The following is a 24,225-nucleotide window of genomic DNA, read 5'->3' as shown; positions in this document are numbered from 1 at the left end:
GGGAAACTGAGTGGAGAAAAATCAGAGAGGAAGACAAACCATGAGAGACTCCTAACTCTGGGAAACAAACTGAGGGTTGCAGAAGGGGAAGAGATGGAGGGATGGGATAACTGGGTGACAGGCACTAAGGAGGGCACTTGATGGAATGAGCACTGGGTATGTGTGTGTGTGTGTGTGTGTGTGTGTGTGTGTGTGTAATATTGGCAAAATGAATTTAAATAAAATATTAAAAAGAAGAAAAAGAAGAAATGGGCAGAAAACATGAACGGGCATTACTCCAAAGAAGATATACCAATGGCCAACAGACGCATGAAAAAATGCTCCACATCACTGGTCATCAGGAAAATACAAATCAAAACTACTATGAGATATCACCTTACACCAGTCAGAATGGCTAAAATTAACAAGACAGGAGACAACAAATATTGGCAAGGATGTGGATGGAAATGCAAACTGGTACAGCCACTCTGGAAAAGTGTGGAGGTTCCTCTGGAATCTAAAAATAGAGCTACCCTAATACCTAGCAATTGCACTACTGTGTATTTACCTCCAAGATACAAATGTAGTGATCCAAAGGGGTACCTGCACCCCAATGTTTATAGCAGCAATGTCTATAATAGCAATACTATGGAAGGAGCTGAGATATCCATTGACAGATGAATGGGTAAAGATGTGGTATGTTTATACATTGGAATATTACTCAGCCATCAGAAAGGATGAATACTTACCATTTACATCAACATGGATGGAACTAGAGGGTATAATACTGAGTGCAATAAGTTAATCAGAGAAAGACAATTATCATATGGTTTTACTCATATGTGGAATATAAGAAACAGTGCAGAGGATAGTCAGGGAAGGGAGGGAAAACTGAATGGGAAGAAACCAGAGAGGGAGAAAAATCATGAAACACTGTCAACTGTAGGAAACAAACTGTGGACTGCTGGAGAGGAGGGGAGTGAGGGAATGGGGTAAGTGGGTGATGGGCATTAGGGAAGGCACATGATGTGATAACCACTGGTGTTATATGCAATTGATAAATTATTGAACATTACATCAGAAACTAATGATGTACTATGCAGTAGCTAACTGAATTTTTAAAAATATCTTAAAAAAAGATATCACACCAATTTTAACTCATAGGCCACATAAAGAAAAAAACTAGCTATGGCTAGTCTGTGACTCAAAACTAAGAACATCAGATAACCATTAATATGAAACTAAAAGGGAGGAAAGGGAAAAAAACAAATGTGGTAAAGAGAGTTAAAAATTTAAACTATTTTACAGCATTTAACTTTAATGGGAAAAAAGTGATTTGGGGGCCTGTCGAAAAGGCTGTGGTATTATGGAATATTTACTAACTACTGTAATTTTATTTGTAGTAGAGGTAACTGGTATAACTTCAAGTCTCATTCATATCCTCTTTTGTTTTTCATAGTAAGTTTTCCAGGTGTCTTCATTAAACCCATAATTAAAATAATCACAAAGATCAGCACCAAAGATAAAGCACAATGTTAGTTAAAATAATTCTATTTTATCCAGCATATAAAATATAATAAACTATAAAATATAAATTTAGTATTCTATCAATTTTATCACTCCTTCTAATTTTCCCAATTACTACCATAAAGCACAGGACTATAAAAATTTGATCAGAAGTGCTTCCGTTAAGCCAGAAAATATTATGCTAAGTAATATAAGTCAGTCAGAGAAAGACAAACACCATACGATTTCATTCATGTGGAATTTAAGAAACAAACGAACATGGAGGGGAGTATTTCCTCTAGAAATGGCTTTATAATAAAACAATATGCAAGTCTACTTTGATATTATGCATGAAAGGGTGATTTAAAAAAAACATCCATTAGGGTGACTGAATCTTAAAGGTCCAGTAGTCCAAGGGTTTGCCCAAATGGGTGATAAGAGGGACTCTGTTATAAATAGGTTTTAAATCATGTGACCTGAGGGAGGGAAACTGAAGAGCTCCATAAAAATATTTTTGTTCCTTCCTGCTTCTATTCTTGCTAGGACCTATACCTCCACTTTATACATGCCCCATAGGGCAAATAGTGTATGCCTTCCTTGTGAGGGACAAAGAGTTAATAATATCTTTAGAGTCTTCCAGCAAAATAGACAATATTTAAGTTAGGACCAGATGACAATGACCAGATGAAATCATCATATGCATATTCCAGACCATCAGTGCTAGACATTTATATCCCTACTCCCTGGTTCAAACAAATAATTGACTTATGAAGGACACCTGGGCCTTTGTCCTTGTTCTAACCAGTTCCTGGATGTCTGAGAGGACATGTACACTGGACCACAATCCTCAGGAAAAACTCCAGATGCAGAGCAAAGATGAGGCTCTCTCCCTTCCTTCCGGAGTCTTCCAGACACTCTGTACCTGCATTCTCTATATACTGTTGCTAGACTGCTCTCATCTCCTGGCTTGCATTTGATTCCTATCCTATGTAAGGCCAAGGAACTTCTTGGCTGGTCCTTTAAGACCCCCTCTGGGCCTTTGGACCCAGCCTGTCAGCGTCAGCCTGGGTACTTTGGGTGTTATTAGTAAGGGCATCAGGTTGCTCTTAATAAATATATGTGGCTGAGGCTGGAGCTCCGGCATAAAACTGTAGGCAGGCCCTCTAATGTGGCCCTTTGCTTCAGTTCTTGGTTTGGCTGGTGATAGGCAAGTTTCCTTGGATTGTAGGGTTCACATTAGCCAAAAAAAATGGCATGTGGGCTTCAGTATTGCCATGTTTAGATGAAACTGTAGTTTACTTGGAGGGTTTGGGCTTCTCTGTTGTAGACAAATGAAAGCACTTGGACTAATAGTAATAAGACAGTAGTGAACAGAATGGTGTGCAGCTGCAGTCAATGAGCTTTGGTTGTCTGATATGGGTTCTCCTCTGGACTATGTCAATATTATGGGGTATGATGTTGATTTTTATTATGATCTCTGTGATTTTTATTTAATAAGTGGAATTTTCTATCTACTATTTTTGGTATTCCACGTTGTCTGTGGGAATGGCTCTAGAGAACTAATTTTATTTTTTTTAAGATTTATTTATTTATTTGTGATAGACAGAGAGAGAGAGAGAGAAAGGCAGAGACACAGGAGGAGGGAGAAGCAGGTTCCATGCCGGGAGCCTGACGTGGGACTCGATCCCCGGACTCCAGGATCGCGCCCTGGGCCAAAGGCAGGCGCTAAACCGCTGAGCCACCCAGGGATCCCCCTAGAGAACTAATTTTAATTTCCTAAATGGGATCAGAAGGAGAATCCAGTTTAATTATGTACCTATTATAACTAAATATTCAGGAAGTCTTTTGTTGTTGTTTTGGGAATTTGGGATTTGAGTGATATAAGTTTGGGCTCAATGGGTCCCATATCAGATGGTTACTACCTGGCCCATGGGGCAAGGAGAGTATGCACCTGGGATTCCAGGGCTTACAGGATGAAGATAAAATTAAAAGTTTAGAGAGATAGGGAGAGTCATATTAATGGGCTCTTTACATACATGGAGGAAAAACATAACCCCCTTCAAGTATAGGAAAGAATAGTGGTAAAGCTTTTTAAAGTGGGTTTATCAGTCAGGATTTTTCAGAGATTCAGGCTAGCAAATCCAAAATCTGCCTGATGAACTAGCAGGCTGCAAACCTAGAGAAACATTGCTGCAGTTACAGTGTAAAAGGCAGTGTGCTATATAACCAGGAAGGACTAATATTACAAATGAAATTGGAAAGCAGTCTGCTGGAGAATTTTCTCTTGCTCGAGGGAGGCCAGTCTCTTTGTTCTACTCAGACCTTCAACTGATTGGATGAGGCCCACCCACCCATATTGGAGAGGGCAATCTGCTTTACTCAAAGTCAACTGATTTAAATGTTAATATAATCCAAAAATGCCCTTACAGAAACATTTAGAATAATGTTTGACTAAGTATCTGGGCACTCTCTGGCCCAGTGATACCTAAAATTAATACTTATAATTGTGAATTAGGTATTAAGGCCTGGGGCAAGAAGAGACTCATTAGTCAGAATGGCATTTGAATAGGAGTTATTGGAGGAGACCATATGTCTCTCAAACTATCTGGGAACTATCAGGGGCATAACAGTTCTACTAAACACCTTTCTTAAGGAGCCCAGTACTGTGTATTCTAAGAAGTGAAATTTGTACCCAGGGAAGTGTCTGTAACTCTGAAGAGGATAAAGAACATCCCAGAAAGGCTTCACATTGTGGTCTCAACTCAGTAGATTTTTATTTATCTTTTGGTGTACGTGAGGCAGGACATTCTGTAATACTTCACCCTGAAGGGGATAACTCTCAGCAATGATCCAAAAGTTTGTGATGAGTGTGCAGATGGGACTGTTTGATGGCCAGAGGATCCAGTACTAAGATGATTGCCTTAAGTTTGATCAACTGTATTGATCCCTGGTCCATCCTTTTATCAGGGTTATCTTGGCTATAGGATGAAGGACAGTAATATTCCACTGAGCTCCATTTGTGATGGTGGCAATGCTGTCCATACAGTCTATATATTTCCATCTCTGCACTCAATTTATTTTAAGATATTCACGGGTGGGATCCCTGAGTGGCTCAGTGGGTTTAGAGCCTGCCTTTGGCCTGGGGCATGATCCTGGAGTCCCAGGATCGGGTCCCATATCAGGCTCCCTGTATGGAGCCTGCTTCTCCCTCTGCCTGTGTCTCTGCCTCTCTCGCTCTCTCTCTGTGTCTCGAATGAATGAATGAATGAATAAAAAATAAATAAAATCTTAAAAAAAAAAGATATTCACTGGGTAGCCTAGTGATCTTGAGGAGGGGTGACCTCCTCTGGCACTGTGGCATGTGGCAAGAGACTAAAGACAGGGAAATCCACTCCCTCCTGTAGGTGGAATATACCAGAGGGCTTGGACCTGCCTGCACCCTGTCTTCAGGAGCCCTGAATAGCCGTGTTGAGCTTGTGGTACGCTGTTTCCATGATCCAAAGCCTAATGAGAAGCTGGGTATGGATGGTCATGGGCTCAGGGCCCATGAGTGAGAGTCCTTATTTCCAGGACATACCAGTATGTAGCCAGAAGAGTTATCAAAGAGCCAAGAAGTCCAGCTTCTTGCACCAGAGGCTTTGGGGCAACTTATGACTTTATATGTGGTCCAGATACCCCAGGAGGCATGAGAAAAGGTGTCAAACCTCTTTAGTGAAGGAGTCTCTGAGGGCACTAATGGAAGTGCCTGTTGATTTTAATTGGGACAGATTCTAGAGTATTTGTAGGAGGAACCCCATTTAAGATAGGCTGATTTGTAAGTAGCGGCGATGAGATTAAGAAAAACTTGTAAATATGTTGCCACCAGAACCCAAAAGGGATTTGTATGTCCTTAATTGTCCTTAATGAATGTATCCAATGAGTATCCTTGGAGGATGGTCATCAATGTAATGTCATAGTGCTATTTGTGGAGAAAGTTAAGATCCTGTCTGTAACGATTATGGATTATGTATGATAGTAAAGCTGTGAGGAACCTCATGGGCAGCCTGGAAAGGGTATATTGTGTCCCTTTGGAGGTGAGGCAAACTGCAGCTGAGAGGCTGTTGAAATTGGCACTAAACAGAACATATTACATAAATCTGTAATAGAAAAATATCTACTGGTTGTTGATTGGATGGCATCAATAATTTTAATATTTGGCACTAGGTATGAAATAATTACTAGATGGGACCATAAAATTAGGGTTGCATTTATCAATCCTGAGTCATCCATGCTTTTTTTGTTGTTTGAAATCAGGCAAACTGAGTTGTTAAAGAATCAGTGGGGAAATCATTCCTTTATTAATTAGGTCTTATATAATAGTTTTACTACTTAAAGGCCCTGTTCTTACATTGGGCCATATTAACTGGAGGTCTATGGAGGTCTCATTATTATTCTGCCAATTTATAAATGCCAAAACTTAATTTTAATTCATTGTGTTAGAGATCCGTATCCAATATGGGATATATTAGAGCAATAAGTACTATGAATATGGGAAATTTAGGCAAGGCTATAGTTAAAGTGAAGCATACTTACTTTTCTCTATTTTCTATTTAGTGACTTTCCCAAGATTTTAGGGAGTACAGTGTTTATACTTAGTGGGACCCCTGGGGATAACTGTAGTTTGAGCCCAAGCATTGATTAAGATCATGAAGTTTTGTCAGTTGGTGCATTTTAGCAGATGTTAAAAGTTCATTTAGAACCTATATTGTTGAGGCACAAAAGCCAATCAGTGCCCCTTTTGTTGTTTTTTTTTAATATAAATTCTTTAAGTAAATTTTCCACTTACAATTAAGTCAAATTAAATTTATACGCTTTATTTACTTTTTATTTTTTTACCCTGTATTTACATTTCTTTGGGTGGTTTTTTCCCCCCTTTTTCCTTTTTTGGTTTGTTTGTTCATCTTAGTCTTTTAGCTGCCTGAATGCACAATTTATAGTTTCTATCTGTGACTAATAACACTATGTGTGTTCTAAGTGGTTACAGCAAAAGCAGGGGAAAGAGAGGAGCCCCTAATAGGTGGCTCTTTCTCCTTCCAAGCCTTCCAAATCCACCTCCCAAAGATGGGGGTTTGCACTTAAAGAGCTATAATAGCCTGTTCTCGGGACAGTGTAATTGTCTTGTAGTACCAATTTTTTTTCCATTATCTTTTTTGGGTAAAGTCTTTAAAAATGACTTATATGTACAGGCAGGTAAAAATTTTAGTTTTTGTTTTAGTCTCCTGTGTGTCCCAAACCATTTTGACCTTTGAATACTTAACAGGTAAACTCTTGTGGTCCAGTGGTCCTGTCTGTAGGCAGTGGCCTCCCTCTCTGTGATGTCTCAATTGACCTCTGAGGGTCCACATGGACTTCCATGAGAGCAACAGTGGCCTTATCAGTATTTTGAAGACACAGGTTTTGAGCATAAGGCCCTTGGTGTACTGGTAAGCAGCAGCAATCAGAAGGGTCCATGAGTTTTACATTCCTAAGACAATGGCATGACTTCCTCAGGGGTCTTAGATAGGGTAAGGATAGTGCCCCCAATCTTTCCCTTTTCATTAAGCTTTGCGCTACTGGTTTCCATCCATGTGGTCTCCCCTACCCAACTGAGTCAGGAAGTTAGACAAACAACAGCATAACAATTATGACCTTTACCACAGGATCACATGACATGTGGGTGCCATGATCACTAGGACGCCCTCACATTGACCCTATAAATGGTTTGAGACAGAGTAGTCTCCTACTGTAGTGTGGAATAGGCCAAATAAATTGACTGTTATAGGATATAATGACTTCATTGGCCTCACCACTTGCTGACCAGTAGGCTGCTCAGACCATCTCCTGCCACTTGGATGGGGTCACACCTAACTCTCTTCAGAGGAGCCTCTTAACAATGAGAAGTAGCTGATTAATTTGAACTGCCCCCCACTTCTCTGTCCTGGACACTTAACACCTTGACTCAGAAAGAACATAAGGGAGGACTATTCACAAATTTCACAACTTGTGGAGTAGATTCACAGCAACATCTGGTAGAGGAAACAAAAAGCAGCTATGGCCCACAGCACCAACATGCTAGCTAGTGGCATGCCTGCCCAGGTAGCTACTGCTATCTGGAAGAGCATGTAAGTCAAGAAAAGTCTAGTGTCATATCATTTGGTCTGGAACCAAGCCATCCTGCTTTGCTGGGCCAATTGTTTTGGTAGGTTTTATTTATTTATTATTACTACTACTACTACAACTATTACTACTACTACTGCTACTACTACTACTATTACTACTATTTAGGCATGGTAAGGCCAATAGATCAGAAAACAACTGCCACTGAAAAGATGGTTTATTTTACTCAAGGTTCCCAGGAGAAAGGGGTACACATCATGTGGGGGAAAGAGGGTGGCCGTGGGGGACAAAGAATGACCAAGGGTGAGATCAAGACGCAGAGAGAGTGAAGAGGAACCTGTACACAAAAGACTTTATGAGGATTTCCTGGGGAATGAATGGATTAGTCAGGGTAACCAGGGTTAGGATTGGCTAGTTTGAATAATTTCAGCAGGCTCAGGGGCATAGGGGCTTCCCCTGGTTGTCTAATACCTGGCCCTGGAGAGAATAGGATAGGGATACAATAGCCCATTAGTGTGAGAGCCTGATAAAGGAAGTGGTTGGGGTGTGGATTTAATTAGCTACTTAGAAGGGAAATTGGCCTCCAGCCAGAGCTCAAAGCTGAATCAAGATAGCATTTATAAGAACTATATTATAAGAATCCACTAGTCTTGTAATTAGTTCCAACATGTGCTCAGTAGTGAGGCGAACAGTGTCTTCTCCCAAATTCTTGTCCACCTGCAACATCAGTGTATGATCTTATTTGAAAATAGGATCTTTGAAGATGAAAATAAGCTAAGATGATGTTATATTGGATTAGAATAGGCCCTATATCCAATCACTGTTGTCCTTACAGGAAGAGAAGAGACGTAGAGGGAAGAAGGCCATATAAGATGGAGACAGAAATTGAGCAATGCATCTACCACCTAAGGAATGACAAGGATTTCCAGGAGCCACCAGAAGCTAGGAAGAGGCAAGGAAGGAGTTTTCCCTAGAGCCTTCAGAGGAAGGGTGGCCCTAGCAACAGCATAATTTTAGACTTCTGGCCTCAGAATTAAGAGATAATAAATTACCAAGTTTGTGGTAATTTATAATGGCAGCCCTAGGAAACTCGTGTAGATTCTGACACCATGAAGTAGGGTGTTCCTGTAACAATTGATTAAGAATGTAGAATGTGGCTTGGGAATTGGGTAAGAAATAGTGGCTGGAAGAATTTTGAAGCACAAGACAGAAGAAGCCTGGAATGCCTTGAAGAGATGTTCAGTGGAAATACATATGGACATTAAAGGTTATTCTGGCCAGAGCTAAAAGATAAGTAAGGAGCATAGTAAAGAATGCTTCTATCCTCTTAGAGAATATAAATATTGACGTGAACAGAACATAAGTAGAAATATGAAAGTTAAAGGTGTTTCTGGAAAGAACTTAGAAGGAAATGAGAAACATGTTTTGGACACTGAAGAAAAGCAATCCATTTTTCAAAGTGGTAGAGAACTTGGCTGAATTGTATTCTACCGTTTGACAGAAAGCAGAACTTAGAAGCAATGAACTTGGATATTTAGCTGAAGAGATTTCTAAGTAAAGTGTTGAAGGCACAGACTGATTCTCCTTGATGCTTATAGTAAAAAGCAAAAGGAAAGAAGTAAATTAAGAAAAGGACAGTTAAACAAAAAGGAGCCAGCTCTTGATGATTTGGGTGGTTCTCAGGCTATTAAGATTACAAAGGATTCAAATATTAAGAAATTCACTGTTGGAAAGTGTGCTCTGAAAAAAAGGGTCAAGGGTGTGGCTGGACAATCTTTTGCTAAAGAAATTGGGTTTGTGACTCATGGTTCCAACTGGACATCTCAGCAGAAACAAGAATAGAGATGAGGTTATCCAGGAAATATCTGTGGAGGACTGTCTTGTCTGAGGGCTGAAACCCCAAGAACCGCATAGGCTGACAAGGGTTCTGAGAACGTTATACCAGGAAAACTACTGGCAACCTAAGATCATCCAACAGAGATGGAAAGCCCCACTTCCAAAGCCCCATATATAGGATATGGGCTGATAGAGGTTCTCAATTACAGACATGCTTTATCCTCCAACTTTTAAATTTTTGTTGAAAGGTAGATGTGATGTAACAGGTAAAAGGAATTGAGTTAAATAGACTTTTAGTGTGGGATTTATATTAATCTGGCTAGGAATCAGTCTGTGCTTATTGTTTGCTGTAGCTGTTGGTATCTGAGGCTAAAATTTCCTCCAGTGTTTTTATTTTCTTAATTTAAATTCAATTTGCCAACATATTTCATAACACCCAGTGTTTATCACATCTCGTGCCCTCCCCAATGCCTATCACCCAGTTACCCTATCCCCCCACCCCCATCTCCCATTCAGCAACCCTCCATTTGTTTTTCCAGAGTCAAGAGCCTCTCATGGTTTGTCTTCCTCTCTGATTTTTCCCCATTCAGTTTCCCCTCCTTCCCTTATGGTCCCTTTCACTATTTCTTATATTCCACATATGAGTGAAACCATATGATGATTGTCTTTCTCCAATCACCTTATTTCACTTAGCATAATACCCTTAGTCTCCTCTGTTGTGTTTGGGTTTCCCATCAGAATTCTTCTTACATAGGTTCTGACCCTTACAGTTCTTTCAGTTGTATTACATATTATACATATCATAACAAGAACCTTAGTGATGTGGTGATAACCATGGGGGGAAGAGAAATATAATCTATAGTTTTTTACTGAGCTTCTGCCCTCAGGCTGTAACCTTCATAAGTGCTTCTTAGGTTTTTATTCTCCCTTATGTGACATAGAAGGCTAGAGGAGGTTAGGATCATTTATCTTTCTCTAGGTTGGGTGGGCTCTAGTAAAATAGTTTCCCTGAGGATAGGCCTTTGGTTGGTTGGTTTGTTTTGTTTTATTTGTTTGTTTTAGGATAGGCCTTTGTTGAGGAGAACTGAGTGCTCTGGCATATTTCAAAGTGGTTACTTTCCCCTCTCTTGCCAGAAGCACCAGGGGATTCTGCTCATCTGGACCCTAACAACTTGGTAGGGTTTCTGGAGGTAAAGCCCACAAGAATATGAGGGCATTACGGAGGGCACATGATGTGATAAGCACTGGGTGTTATAACCAATAAATTGTGGAAAATTACATCTGAAAATAATGATATATTATATGTTGGCTGATTGAATTTAAATTAAAAAAAGAATGTGAGGGTTGTCAATGCAATATGAGTACAACTTAGAAACTCTAAAAGAAATTAAGTTTTATTCAAGCCCATTAGGACAGCTGCCTGAGAAACATACTCTTCACAGAGAAGATAATGCTCCAGACAATGAACACTTTGTATAGGATTATAGTTTTACATCTTGTAAAAGGTCAAGAGATTACAGATTAACATATAGGCAGGAATCACAAGTTTTAATGTTAAGAAATGCAAGGAGCAGGTGTAGTCATCAACACCTTAAGGACATGATGGTTTACCTTTAGGCTACTCATTTACAAAGCAGATGAATGACATATGCTTGGAGGGCTATAAATCAGGCTTTTGGTTTAAACAAAGTTTATATAGTCATGCTGACCTAGAAAGAAATCTAAAATGGCTTCCCCTTTGGAAAAATTAAACAAAGATATTACTGTAGATAGAAATCTCTTCTTTTGCCTTTGATCAATGTCATACTCGAGGCCTTTACTCTTTCACAAAATCTGTACTTGCTCTAGTTGGGGCCTCTTCATTTCCTTCATTTATAAATAAGAATGTCCCAGCTCCTCTGGTGAATCTGCCTTTTTCTCTCTGTCCTGGCTGAGGAGCTGAGTGCAGGAGTGAGGTTGTGCTGACCACCCTGAAGCTCAGGTAGAAAACCTTTGCCTTTGTCATCTCTGAAGAATTTCTTCAGTTTTCCTGAGGGTTCTGAGTCTGATGGCCATTGATCCATGCCTAGATTTCAAACAGAGTTGGAAACTTTTCTGTCAAAATCTTATGTTTCTTTTTTTCAGTTTTTATTTGCGGAAAACTGGCATTTACCTGATTGGCTATTTCTAGTCTGCTTGCAGATGTGTGAGTTGGGTCTGAACTTGCCTAGGGCATGTCATGGGCTCCATGCTGAGGAGGGCAACAGCCACCATCCCTTTCCCACACTGGAAAACTTGAAAATTATATCAATAATTGTCTATATCAGAGCCCAGTTATATTTGCTCCATACCCAACAAAACTGTGGAGAACTAAAAGTGCATTGCACAAAATCTTTATAGCATTCTTGTATTTCACCTATTTCATATTCATGTGACTAGATTAGTATTTTCTAGAAAATGATTCTGTTAATAATTTAGTGAGCTGCTGTTAAAACTGCTCTGGTAATAAATTGATGCCGCTTGGATATTTTTGTCTGAATTAAGCCACCATGATGGTTAACTGTCTAGGACTCTTGTTCTGCAAAAGAACAATAAATATTTAATGTGTCAAAATAAAATAAAAATAAAAATAGAATAAGCCTCCCTTATATAACAGGCCTTTAGAGAGTTTTTCTCTCATCAGGGTCAATTAGCCCTCAAGTTTTCCTACCAGTTACTGGCTCCAGCAGCAGCTTCTGAGCCTTATACTATGACTTTGTGCTCATTCTTCTTCCCAATTTTCAAGGCGGCTATTCGCCCTGTGACTTCAATTTTCTCATGGATCTAAGAAGAGTTGTTAAATTTTAGTTTATTCAGCTTTTTTTTTTGTCTTGTGAGGACCAAAGTGATGACTTCCGAGCTCCACTGTATCCTATTTTAACCTATATACTTAATATGATTTCAGAAGTAAATTCTTCCCCCCTCCAAATGTATGAATGAATGAATGAGTGTAGTGATCCACTTCTGAATGGAGGACCGCAGCCCTGGGTTGAGTAAATGAACCTGACAAAGCGGGTGGAACACTGACGAAGGCACTTAGTGACTCCGGTTTGTAGGTTTGTCTCTCCTTTTGACTGAAAGTGTGCAAGTGTTGAGGGGGAACTCTTTAAAAGTTCAATTAACAGGGGCAAGCCAGATTGCTTAGGAACCCCAACCACTGGACTAGAAGGCAAACAAAGCAGCCGCAAGACCAGAGAAAATTAAATTGCCAGAGACTTCTTCCAGCTGGCCTCTCCAGTCCATTCGTGCACTTACCTTCTGCCCTCAGAGACAGCTGCCCTTGCTGCAGCCCAGCTTTGGACCCGCTCCAGCAGGAGCTGCACGTGTCGTGACTCCAGCTGACCTTCCTTCCTCCCTAGCAGGCTCCCCCGAGGGGTGTGTGGAAGCTGCCGGGCAGTGGTCACCCTCCGCTGAGATTGACAACGAATTTTGAATATCTTAAATATCATTCAATATTTAAGTATAACGGTATCTTCTATAATGAGTTACTGATAGAGAAACCAGTTAATGATGTGATGGAAAATTAAAACTTTGTTCAAAACACGGGGTGATCGGTCCTAGAGTTTTCCGGGCCCTGACTTTTCTAAGGTTACATAGAGAGAAATGTCCAATTTGACCTGAAGCACTCCAGTGGCGAAAATACAAAATTCTGCCTAAGTAGAAAACAAAAGCTACTCCCATTCCCATACCGGGAGTCGAACCCGGGCCGCCTGGGTGAAAACCAGGAATCCTAACCGCTAGACCATATGGGAGGTGCTGCATGCACGGCTTTCGTTTTGCACATATCACTTACCTCAGCGTGCCACCTACGACTCCACAGAGCAACAGCAGCCGCCGGGGACCGCGGGGCTCGCTCCGCCCCGGAACATCTGACTGCGGCTGCGCGAGCCCTTCTCGAGGCCTCGCTCCCTGCCGGAGCCTGGGCCGGCACATCCGGGTCTCCGTTGGGGGCGGGAACTCCTGCGCCCGGAAATCCTCCCCCCAGAGGACGGTCGCGGGGGCTGCTTGCGGGGTGTTGGCGGAAGCTGCCGGCTCGCGTACCCAAAGGCCAACTTCAGTGAAAGGAGGGCTATTGCTTGAGCGTCCACACCAACTGACATCTAAAATAAAGGATCCCGCCCGGAACCGGAGTTCCACGTGAATATCTTTTCCGTGAAAAAGACGAATTGTTTTCTTTTACTTATTTTGGCTTCAACATCTCACTGGTTGACACTTGGTTGGTAGCAGGATTGTGTTCTCAAATTCAACCTCTGTGGGAGGGGATATACTTTTTTCTCCAGTTTCCTTTTGAAAAGTGCTTCCGTTAGGTTTTTCACTGACAGCTCAAGCTCAAGGCTCCCCCCTCCGGTCACAAATCTGACCGACTGCGATGCGAGTGCAGAAGCTCCGTATTAACGGACAGTAAAAGGAGTGGCGGTCCTGGGATTACGGTCTCCAACAAGCGGTGAGTCTGTAGCCCGGCGGCACATTAGACTCACATGCAGGATTCACCCCAGACCCTAAATGAAACCATATAGGTTCTATGGAAAATACTGGAGAATTCCTTTATCACATCATTTACCACCCTAAATCCAGAAATTATAAAACGGCTGATTGATAAATTCAACTCTTAAGTCAATTAAGAAAATTAACTTAAAAAAAAGTTGAGTGATAGTTACTATAGCTTTCACCTTATTCATTAAGCTATTCAATTATTTTGAGTAATGTAATGTGCTTTATTTTACAATGAAGATTTCAAAAACAAAACACCAGAAGCAAAGTTACAAGAGAAACTGGGAAAAAATATTTACACTTCATATTATGAACAAAGAAGTAATTGTCCCCAAACATAAAGATTACCTTCTACAAACTGCTAAAAATACGAACAACCCAGGAAGAAAATGAAGACACAGTTCCCGTCACAGGAAATACATCTAGCCCTTCAAAACTTAAAAGCAGTTTGGTCTTGCTCCTATAAAGATAATGAAAGAATACTTAGAGTTCCCTTGAAAATCTAAGACCTTTTTCATTTTCTGGCCTAAAACCTGTCAAGGACTACCTTATCTACTCAGGTGTTCCATGTTTTTTATTGACATGGAATCATACTGTCTTGATTTATTAGCCATATTTGTTTTTTCCTACATCAAAATCAGTTTTGAGAATCTAGTGAAACTGAAGCATCTATTTCTTGTCCTTCCCTACCACTAATTATGCAGTATTTCATTCTGTAAAGAAACCACAGCTGATACATCCATGAGGCTGTTCTGGTTGTTTATAAACTAACCTAACAGCTTTGCCCCTGCCCCACATGAATGTGTCCTAGGAGAATACAAACTTAGAAGTGGTTTCACAGTAGTGACTTTCAAGAGTATTCAGTTGGCCTCTTCAAAGTTTCATACCTAACAAAGCTAGAAACATGCAAACCAGAGAAATTTTAAGGAGTAGAACTTGTTGAGGTGGGAATAGGAGCAGGGACAATCTGTGAAGCAAGGAGTCCTGAGATAAGGCAGCCACACCAAAGAACAGCTGTGCTCACGACCCTGCCTCTGGTCACAAGTCAGGCAGATTCTGGCTCCAGATGCTTGAGTTTCTCCTGGAGCCCCCGGAGCTGGCTTCGACCCCAGTCGATGCGGATCTGAAGGCTGGCCATGTCTGCAGCCAGCTGCAGGCCTAGAAGAAGAGATAAGACTGTCACCATGGTATCTTCAATGTAACACATGACTCAGGGGGCTCTGAACATTTCCAGGGACTGGAAAGCCTCCAGAACTCTCTGGCCTCCACAGTATTCCTAAAATATTCCAGGAAGAGCCTTGCACTGGCTACTTCAGAATTTCACTAGACCCCACACCCTCACCTCCTTCAGATCTTTACAAAAATGTCACCTCTGCAATAGACTTCCTTTACTCCCTTATATTACCCACCAGGAACTAACACTGATCATATTACTCACAGATCATAACACTGCTGCATGCCCTCATTTCCTTCCTTCATTTTAATAGTCCTTCATTTTTCCTGCCTTCTCTTTCTACATGTTTTCTCTGCCCTCAAGAGTGCTCCACATTCTGGATCCCCATCTAGGTGGCTTTTGCCTGATGCTTTTTTTTTTTTTTTTTTAAGATTTATTTATTTATTTGAGACAGAGAGAGAGAGAGAGAGAGACAGAGGAAGAAGCAGGCTCCATGCAGGAAGCCCCATGCGGGACTCGATCCCAGGTCTCCGGGACCACGCCCTGGACTGAAGGCGGCACCAAACCGCTGAGCCATGGGGTCTACCCTGATGCTTCTGCTATTAAGTCATTTGGGCACTCCATGCCCAATCCACTTGCCCATCCAGTCTTCAGCCTACCTGCCTGCCAAGAGGGCTGGCCACACATCTGCTCACCTCCTTCACTTTCTCGTCTTGGATCTCTCACCCTTTGAGTGTTGCTCCTGTCTCTGCTACTTCTCAGTTTCCTCCAGTGGTTTCTCCCCTTCTTCCTCCTACCTTCTGTCCACACTCTGAGGCCCTCTGCTAATCTCTGCTTTAATGCTATATCTGTGCCAGCAACTTGGAAATTTAAACACCAATGTTATGCAGTGGGCTCCCCAAATCTCTCTTTCCAGCCCAAGTCTCTTCCAAACTTGGATGCATGTGTCCTGACACCCGATCAGAGTCTCCACCACACAGCCTAGGAACATACTCTTGCCCAACTCCTGACTTACCCTTGGCTGTAGCTGTGCAGCCCTCTCACACCAGGTGAGAGCAGCTTCACTCTCCCAGGTGTTCCTGCTGGAATCTGTGGGCTTATCCTTCACTCTTCTCCTTCCCTTACTCTCAAAATGATCTGTCAGCAAATCTTGTTGCTTGTACTCTCAAAACATGCAGGTTCTTATCAGTGACCCTCTCCTTCACTGCCTCTACCTGCATTTCAAGCTTGGCTGGTCTCTGGCACCTGCTTAGTCCCTCTGTTCTTGCCAGTCTTCTATCACTCTGTGGGTCCAACTGTGCCTCCCTCTCTTCAAAGCAATCCGTGACTCCCCAAAGTCTTCATCAGGACCTACACCTAAAATCACCTGGGCCCAGCCCCTCTGATCTCACTCCTTCCATTCCTTGATACATAAGTGGCAGTCCAGCCCACTTGGCCTCCTCTCTGCCATCCTGAACATGATTTCATCTCAAAGCTTTTGCCCTGGCTAGTCCCTCTGCCTATAGCACGGATCCTCCAGATCACCTCCATCTCTTCAGAGAGGCCTTTCCAGACTACCCTCCATAAAATAGTTACCCTCCCCACTCTTGTCTCACTCCATCCACCATACCCTATCTTATTTTTTTCATAACAATTCTTACTACCTGGTATTATATAAAGAACCTATTTAGTTATTTGCATGTTCTCGCTCTCCCTTCAATCTATGAGGGCTGTTTATTGTTTCCTGCTGTATCCCCAGCACCTAGCATGAGCCTGGAACATTGCCAAAAGCCAGTAAATGCTTTTTTGAAAACAAAACAAAACAAAACAAAACAAAAAAAAAGCCCAGCAGCTGTGCAACAAAAGCCTGCTAAGGAGAAACCTAGAAAACCTTTTGCAGATTAACCCCAGCCAGGCATGGCATCAGTGCTCAAGTGCTTTCTGTAGATAGAGCATCCACTCACCCTCTCGGAAGCTGGCTTGGGCATGCCGCAGACTGTGAGGAACCAGGATTCCAAACCAATTCAGAGGGTCCCGGGGGGCTGGGGAGGACTCCGGCTCTGGGGTTTTGGTGAGACCCTTGCGCCTGCGCAAAGCTGGAGAAAGACAGACTGGAGGTTGGGGTACATTACTTGTACCTTGTCTCCTCTGTGACAATGTTGAATTTGATTTGAGCTCATGATCCTGACAAACACTGATGGCTGGAAAAATGCCTCCAACCATTTATGTTCCAGAGAACATCTTACCACAAAGAACAACCCTTCCCTTTGTGATTCAGATGAGGCCCTGACCACTCTTTCCCATGACTCTCAAGATCAGCAGATGACCCCTTGTTTAGCTGTGACAGTGCCAACACACTGACTTTCCCCATTTTGCCTGAACATGCTGAAAGGTAGGACAGATCCTCTAACTCCCCATTCGTCTCATAAGTGATTGAAATTATAAATTTCTCCTCTGAAACCAGTTAGACATATAAACATTTTCTGTTCAACTGAATGAAACTTCCCCTGATTGCAAAACTATCCCAACTGTAACGGACCTCAGCTATAACTTGTCTATTTCACCCTACAGAAGAAAACAGCCTGGCGAGACACTGTGATCCTCCAATCCAGGCCGCCCTCTCTATCGCAACACCCTTAATAAACTCACCTCCTCTATTCTCCTGTACATTTTGTTTTCCACACTGGGAGAGCGCCCTGACGGGAAGAAAGAGGGACTCACCTGCCTCACGGGGTCCCAGCTCCTCTGGAGTCTGGGCGCTGGCTCTCATCACCCAGAACTTCTGGAGTCCGTCCTGGGCCTCGCTGAAGAACAAGAAGGCAGTATGGATATTTGGAGGCCCCAGCCTGGACCCTGCCCACCCACCGGCTCCAGCAAGCATGGCTCCTCACCTGGTGTAGACGCAGACCTGTGGCTCCATGTGGGAGGCATACTGCAGAGGACCTACAGACTTGGCGCCCATGGCATAGCGAGCTTTGGAGAGCGAGAGCCAGCCCTGGGGTAAGAGAGGGTGGTGAGACTCGGTTTACCCTCGCACGCCCGCCCACCCCTCTCCAAGGTCCCACCTCCTCCACCCGGGCGTTCAGCGCCGCCCGCTTCGCCTCCAGTTCTTCCAGGTCCCGGAGCAGTTGCAGAAGCAGCGAGTCCAGCTCCGAGCGGAGGTCCGGCGCAGCCATGGGCCCAGCGGACAGAGGCCTGGAACCGGCGTCCTCACAGGTCGCCCAATCGCCGCTCGTCCCACGGCCCGGCAACCAATAGACCCACCTGCAGGGGCGTGCCCAGCCGAGGGGGGGCGGGGGCGAGTTAGCCACCGTGTAGAGGCCACCAGGTCCCCGCCTTTAAAGGCAAGCGCTCTCAGAACAGCCCTAGAGAATGGACTAGTCCCTCCGGAGCGGGACAGCCAGGCAAACAGTCGGCTAGAGCTTCGGGTGGTTCCGAGGTGCTTCTGGAAGAGGCCGCACGAGAATAAGGCTAGAGCTGTGGTGATGGAAGACGCACAGCCGTATGGCCGCCATCAAGTCACTTTTGATTTTAAGGGAGACGAGGCTTTAATTCCAGGAGCCGGTAGGCGAACCTCCAGACAACCGCTGTGCTGCTTTTCCAGTTGCTGGATCATTTCGAACAACGAATTCTGATTACTTTAGCGGTTCATAATCCTAACATTGAGCATCGCGCACAACAGTGACAAGTCATGAGACACGCAGCGACAGCTGACTCACTGCTCTCCTAGGCGACGTGATAACGTCTTGATGCCCTTATTGGCTGTTGCAGGGAGCATGCGCCTCCGGACTGGCCAATCGCCTTGCGACTACCAACCCACGCTCCGCCATCTTAACGTCGGGCACTGCTACGGGAGCCAAGCGTGGTGAAGCGTCGAGCGACCTTGTTGGTTGAGGGCAGACGCGAGGGTGGCGTGGCTCCTGCGGCCGCGGCAGAGTCTCCCGGACCCACGTGGAAGCCGAGCTCGGGATGGTAGGGGGGATGCTGGAGGCTGGGGGTGGTTCCTGGGCCGGGGGCGCGTGGGCGTGCGGCGAGGACGAGGCTGAGCGGCCCCGCTGTCCCGCAGCTGCGCCGCGAGGCCCGCCTGCGCCGCGAGTACCTGTACCGCAGGGCCCAGGAGGAGTCGCAGCGAGCGGCCCAGGAGCGGAAGGACAAGGTTCGGCGCGCGCTGCAAGGTACGCGGCCCGGTGGCTTCACCTGCGCGGGCGGCCGGCCGGCCTCGGCACCTGCCGGAGCCCCGCGGAGTGACAGGCCGGGCGGGCGGGACGCGGGTGCCGGCGTTTCTTAGCGTTAGTGTGGCTGCGCAGCGCTTCGGGTACTTCCTGGCCGTTTCCTTGCCTGTTGGGTCCTCCTGTTGGTTTGCAGACGTTCCTTCCGAGATGCAATAAATCACGCATCATCTATGCTGCAGTATCCAGATTTTACAGTTTTCCCATTTTGTTTACACTGTGTGTTTGGTTCATCCCAAATTTTAAGTTTTTACGTCATCCTGTAGATATTCACCCCCGTACCGTCTTGCGCTGTTTTTCTTTTTGCCACCTTCTTGGGTACAAGAAGTACAATATCTTACCGCCTTTTGGCGTTAGTATGATTCCATTGCATTTTAAAGTGTTAAACCGTAGGGAACTTAGTTTTATTCGAGTTGTGAATTAGGATCTACCTTTGCAATATTTTCTCCATTTTCTTGTTATACTGATAAAGAGGGTTACGCATGCCTGAATGGAAATGTTGTATTTATCCCTGTCTCTTGCCTCTTGTGTGGGCGGAGCTTGTTTCCTATCTGGATGGTACATCAGCTTAATACCTTTGATTATTTTAAATTCACTTTGATTTTCTGTGTTTTAGACATACAAAGTACATGTGGTATATGTTTATATGTTTAGATGAAGCGTTGTTAGACACCTGTGACCTATCTGCCCACATTAGAAATAAAAAATGCTTAATATATTGAAATTCAGGAGTATTTTCCCCAACTCAGAATAGCCACAGTATTGAATACTGTGAATATTTCATTGAATGAAATAAACCATTTCATTGCTTTTCTTTGTGCTTATGTCGTACTTGTTTGTATTCCTAAATGAAATGGGTCGGTTTTTAGTTTTAAACTTACTTATTAAGTTGTATGTATTCTTTCCCAGCTTTAGGTTTTCATTTAGCATTGCTTTTAACACCCAATGAGTATGGTGGGGGCTCCCATTTCCCTGTGCTTGGTGCTGACCTTATTTTTAGTTTGGGGTAGTTAGAAACAGCATTGCTGCTATGAACCTTCTCTTCCATGTGCAAGAATTTCTCCGGGGCGTATTGGAAAGAAAAGCTGAGTCCAAGGGCATGTTCATATTCAGCTCTGTAGGCATACCCACCGCAGCCAGCCCTTCTTTTACCAAGTCCAGCTGTAGTTCACAGAGGAAACCTCTCACCCGGAGCATTAAGATGAGCAGTTTTGTTGTCAGAAGGTTTCAGGGTTTCTGGTCCACCCTCATACAGAAAGAGCCCTCTGTGTGTATTCTTTTAAAAATTAGCTTGTTAATTTTTTTCTAATTACAAAAACAATTATATACTTGCAATTAAATATTTTAGAAAGTCCTCAAACAATGAGACTCGGGAACCATAGAAAATGAGGTCTCCTGTAACCATTGTTGACAGGTTGGCATATAGACCAAAATAGTTTTGCTTTTCTCTTCCCCCTGCCAAAAATATGTATCACTTTTCTGCACAGAGAGGAGTGAAAGGGTACTTTTTAATTAAGTCTGTAAGTTTTTATAAGCCACAGTGTTGTATAAACTGAGGGCTTGGTGGGTGCATGTGTCTAACTCAGCCCTTCTATGTTCCCCTTGCAGAGAACCGCCTGATTCCCACCGAGTTACGCAGGGAGGCTCTGGCCTTACAGGGTTCCCTGGAGTTTGATGATGCCGGCGGGGAAGGTAAATGTTCCTGCCAGCTTCTCTCCACTGCACTTGAGCCTGCTGGCTTCCATGGCATTCCTCAGACACCTTGAAGGAAAGGCTGTGCAACTCATCGTGAAAGTTTCTCCCTGGTGCCCTCATGGCTCTCCACAGATGGCACCTCAGGAAAGTTCTTACTCAGTGTTCCCAGTTTCATTTCTATAACACATACACTATTATCCTACTTACTCTGTTTTGTCTGTTAACTGTTCCCCTACTAGAATGTGAACTCTACCAAGGCGACACAGGGTCCATTTTGTTCACTGCCATGTCCTCAGCTCCCAGCACTTCATTAACACCCAAATGTTTCATTGCATTATTCAACAAATATTATAGGTATCACAGACATTATACACTTTTGTTATGAGGGAAAGGAGTTAACAAACTTCCTTTGGCCTTAACAGAATCTGGACTTGCACTTCAATGGTAGCCATTAACCCTGTGTGATAAATATAGTTAAAATGAACTAAAATCAAATTTAAAAATTCAGTTCCTCAGTCATACTTGTATTTGTAACCAGTGGGGCTGGGGAGTCACCCTCTTGCCCAGTGCAGGTGAGGAGCATTTTCATCATCAAAGGTATTGTCAGACAGTGCTGCTCTAGACAGAGTCAGCCACCTTCAAGTTAGCATTTTACTTCTTAAGACAATGTCACGTTCCTGCCCCTCATGCTCTGACAGGTGTGACCGACCACACGGATGATGAATATCGATGGGCGGGAGTTGAGGATCCTAAGATCATGATCACTACCTCCCGAGACCCCAGTTCCCGCCTCAAGATGTTTGCAAAGGTACCAGTAGGGAGTGAGTGGGAGTTGCTAAGGCACCAGTGGCCCCAGTCCTAATTGGAGTATGTTCATATACAGGAGTTGAAGTTGGTGTTCCCAGGTGCCCAACGCATGAACCGTGGCCGGCATGAGGTAGGGGCACTGGTGCGAGCCTGCAAAGCCAATGGTGTCACTGACCTACTGGTTGTCCATGAGCATCGAGGCACACCTGGTAAGACTGTGGATGGGAAGAGGGTCTGCTGGGGTGGTTGTCTGAGAGCAGATAAGGTTTCTGATGACCCAATCTGGCCCCACCAGTGGGGTTCATTGTCAGCCACCTGCCCTTCGGCCCCACTGCTTACTTCACCCTGTGCAATGTGGTCATGCGGCATGACATCCCTGACCTGGGCACCATGTCAGAGGCCAAGCCTCACCTCATCATGCATGGCTTCTCCTCTCGCCTAGGCAAGCGGGTAAGTCTGGGTTCACGGGATGAGGCCTGGAGGCAGGGAGTTCCAGGCTGGGCATTTGCCACTCTCCTTCTCTCTGACCCAGGTCTCTGACATACTCCGTTACCTGTTTCCTGTGCCCAAAGATGACAGCCACCGGGTCATAACTTTCGCAAACCAAGATGACTATATCTCCTTCCGGTAGGTCCATGGGCTAGTTACAGAATGGTGTCCTGACTGCTGTTTATTACTGACCTACACCCACTCTCTGCCCCCACCTCACCCCTGCCCTGCCTCCCATTGCCCTAGGCACCACGTGTATAAGAAGACCAACCATCGCAATGTGGAGCTGACTGAGGTTGGACCTCGCTTTGAACTAAAGTGTGAGTTTGGGGCTTTATTCCACTTCTGGTGGTGGTAGGGTGCTGGCAGTTTAGGTAACAATGTTTCCATCTCCACCCCCGGCAGTGTATATGATCCGCCTGGGCACGCTGGAACAGGAGGCCACAGCAGATGTGGAGTGGCGCTGGCATCCGTATACCAACACTGCACGCAAGAGGGTCTTTCTGAGTGCTGAGTGAACCCACCCCCCAGGAGGTGGGGAGGGGTCGGAATAAAGTCCATGTGCCACACCACCCTGTTTGCCTCTGTGTGGTCAGGACAAGCCCACTGTCATGCTGAGTGTGAGGGACAGTTTCCATGGGTCTTCTTAGGTGGGGAGTTGACAGCTCAGGAACATTCTCAGGTCTGCCATTGATATTGTGTCTAGGACAGGCAGGCCAAACCTGCTGGCTGGCCCCTTAGCCTTAGGGAAGGTTTGAGAGATTTGGTGTTGCTGTCACTCAGTGGTCAGGGGCTGTGAGAGTTCATGTCAGACTGGGAAGATTGGGCTCTGGTATATACCCAAGGACCCTGGTTTTACCCAGAACATGTGCCAGGATGCTATTGCCAGGATGCTTGGATGCCTGCAAGTTGATGTGGAGGGGAGTGATGACATTAAGAAAGAAACCCATCACACCACATGGGGCAGGCCTATGAAGACACAATTCAGGCAAGGGGATGAAGGTGGGGGCCCCTGCAGATGTCCTGAGAGCTACGGGATGGCATGAAGCATCAGGGCCCCCCTGGATAGCCTGTGTAATGACCCTGAAGTGGACGTGTTCATAAGAGTTCCAGGAGCAAGAGTGGCCCAGTGAAAGGGAAATCTTGGGGGGAGAACAGGCAATGGAACCTCATGGGATCTGTGACTTCTGGCCCCACGCATGTGAATCAAGGGCCTTCCAGGGCCTCTTCCACCTTGCCATAGCCTCAGTTCACAAATGAAGGCTATACCACTAAAATTTTTGTGTAAGTTATGAAAACACAAAAGTACATACAGAGTAGAGTAGTATGTTTTATGTTAGTTTTCTGGTACTTCCATAACAAATTGCCACAAACTGGGTGGCTTAAAAACAGATTTATTCTCTCACAATTCTGGAGGCCAGAAGTCAGATCAAGGTGTTAGCTCCATTTCCAACCCCTCCTCCATTACTTGCCTCTTCCAGCTTCTGGTGGTTACTGGCAGTCCTTAGTATTTTTTGGCATGTAGTTGCATAGTTGTGGTTTCTGCCTTTGTCTTCACATGATCATCTTCTGTCAAGTTTCCCTGGTGTGTCTCTTATAAGGACACTTGTCATTAGATTTACAGCCCATGAGAAGATCAAGGATGACTTCCTCATTTAAAGATTCTGAACTTAATCACTTGTCTGCAAAGACTTTTTTCCCAGGCAGGATCAGCTCCAGAAATTAGGCTGTGGCCATATCTTTTGGGCCCACCATTCATCTGACTCTGTGTCCTTATCCCTTACATTCAATAGGTATGGGGCTCCTGCCCTTCCTTAACTGTATCCCCAGAACCTTTTGCAGACATCGCAGGCATGAGGATGCTGCTCCCCTCATCCTCTTACTCTT

General features: G+C 44.2%; 1 protein-coding gene, 1 long non-coding RNA gene and 2 other non-coding genes across 5 annotated transcripts; 1 reads left to right on the top strand and 3 right to left on the bottom strand.

The window, feature by feature from the left end:
• Positions 1-10,824: 10,824 nt before the first annotated feature.
• LOC111092270 lies at positions 10,825-13,384 on the bottom strand. The gene is made up of 3 exons (XR_005378526.1): positions 13,268-13,384; positions 12,730-12,884; positions 10,825-11,521 (listed from the first exon to the last, which is right to left on the bottom strand). It is a non-coding gene; the product is annotated as an uncharacterized LOC111092270 (long non-coding RNA).
• Positions 13,155-13,226, bottom strand: TRNAE-UUC. The gene has a single exon. It is a non-coding gene; the product is annotated as a tRNA-Glu (tRNA).
• Positions 13,385-14,168: 784 nt separating the features above from the next.
• On the bottom strand, positions 14,169-18,865 carry CCDC115 (coiled-coil domain containing 115). 2 transcript variants are annotated; one of them, XM_038573553.1, is made up of 5 exons: positions 18,184-18,865; positions 18,010-18,113; positions 17,840-17,922; positions 17,083-17,229; positions 14,169-15,123 (listed from the first exon to the last, which is right to left on the bottom strand). In XM_038573553.1, exons 1-5 carry the CDS (start codon positions 18,292-18,294, stop codon positions 15,011-15,013), a joined length of 558 nt encoding a protein of 185 aa, XP_038429481.1. In that variant the 5' UTR covers positions 18,295-18,865; the 3' UTR covers positions 14,169-15,010. The 2 variants fall into 2 exon arrangements, with proteins under 2 accessions (XP_038429481.1, XP_038429482.1); XM_038573554.1 differs by having other exon boundaries at positions 17,083-17,214; positions 18,184-18,858.
• A 3,778-nt stretch (positions 18,866-22,643) lies between these two features.
• On the top strand, positions 22,644-22,782 carry MIR8824 (microRNA mir-8824). The gene has a single exon (NR_128765.1). It is a non-coding gene; the product is annotated as a microRNA mir-8824 (primary transcript).
• Positions 22,783-24,225: the final 1,443 nt, after the last annotated feature.

Source organism: Canis lupus, chromosome 25, assembly GCF_011100685.1.
Source record: "Canis lupus familiaris isolate Mischka breed German Shepherd chromosome 25, alternate assembly UU_Cfam_GSD_1.0, whole genome shotgun sequence".
NCBI classification, from domain to species: domain Eukaryota; kingdom Metazoa; phylum Chordata; class Mammalia; order Carnivora; family Canidae; genus Canis; species Canis lupus.
Note: the sequence above shows the minus strand (reverse complement) of the source record. Positions and strands in the feature narration are given on the sequence as shown.

Bases quoted from the DNA above. Each gene is read 5' to 3' on its own strand.
- CCDC115 (XM_038573553.1), bottom strand. From the start codon at position 18,294: ATGGCTGCGCCGGACCTCCGCTCGGAGCTGGACTCGCTGCTTCTGCAA. The intron at 17,923-18,009 runs GTGAGGAGCCAT...CTTGTTCTTCAG, and splicing joins CAGGTCTGCGTCTACACCAG to CGAGGCCCAGGACGGACTCC. The intron at 15,124-17,082 runs GTGAGTGGATGC...CTCTTCTTCTAG, and splicing joins CCAAGCCAGCTTCCGAGAGG to GCCTGCAGCTGGCTGCAGAC.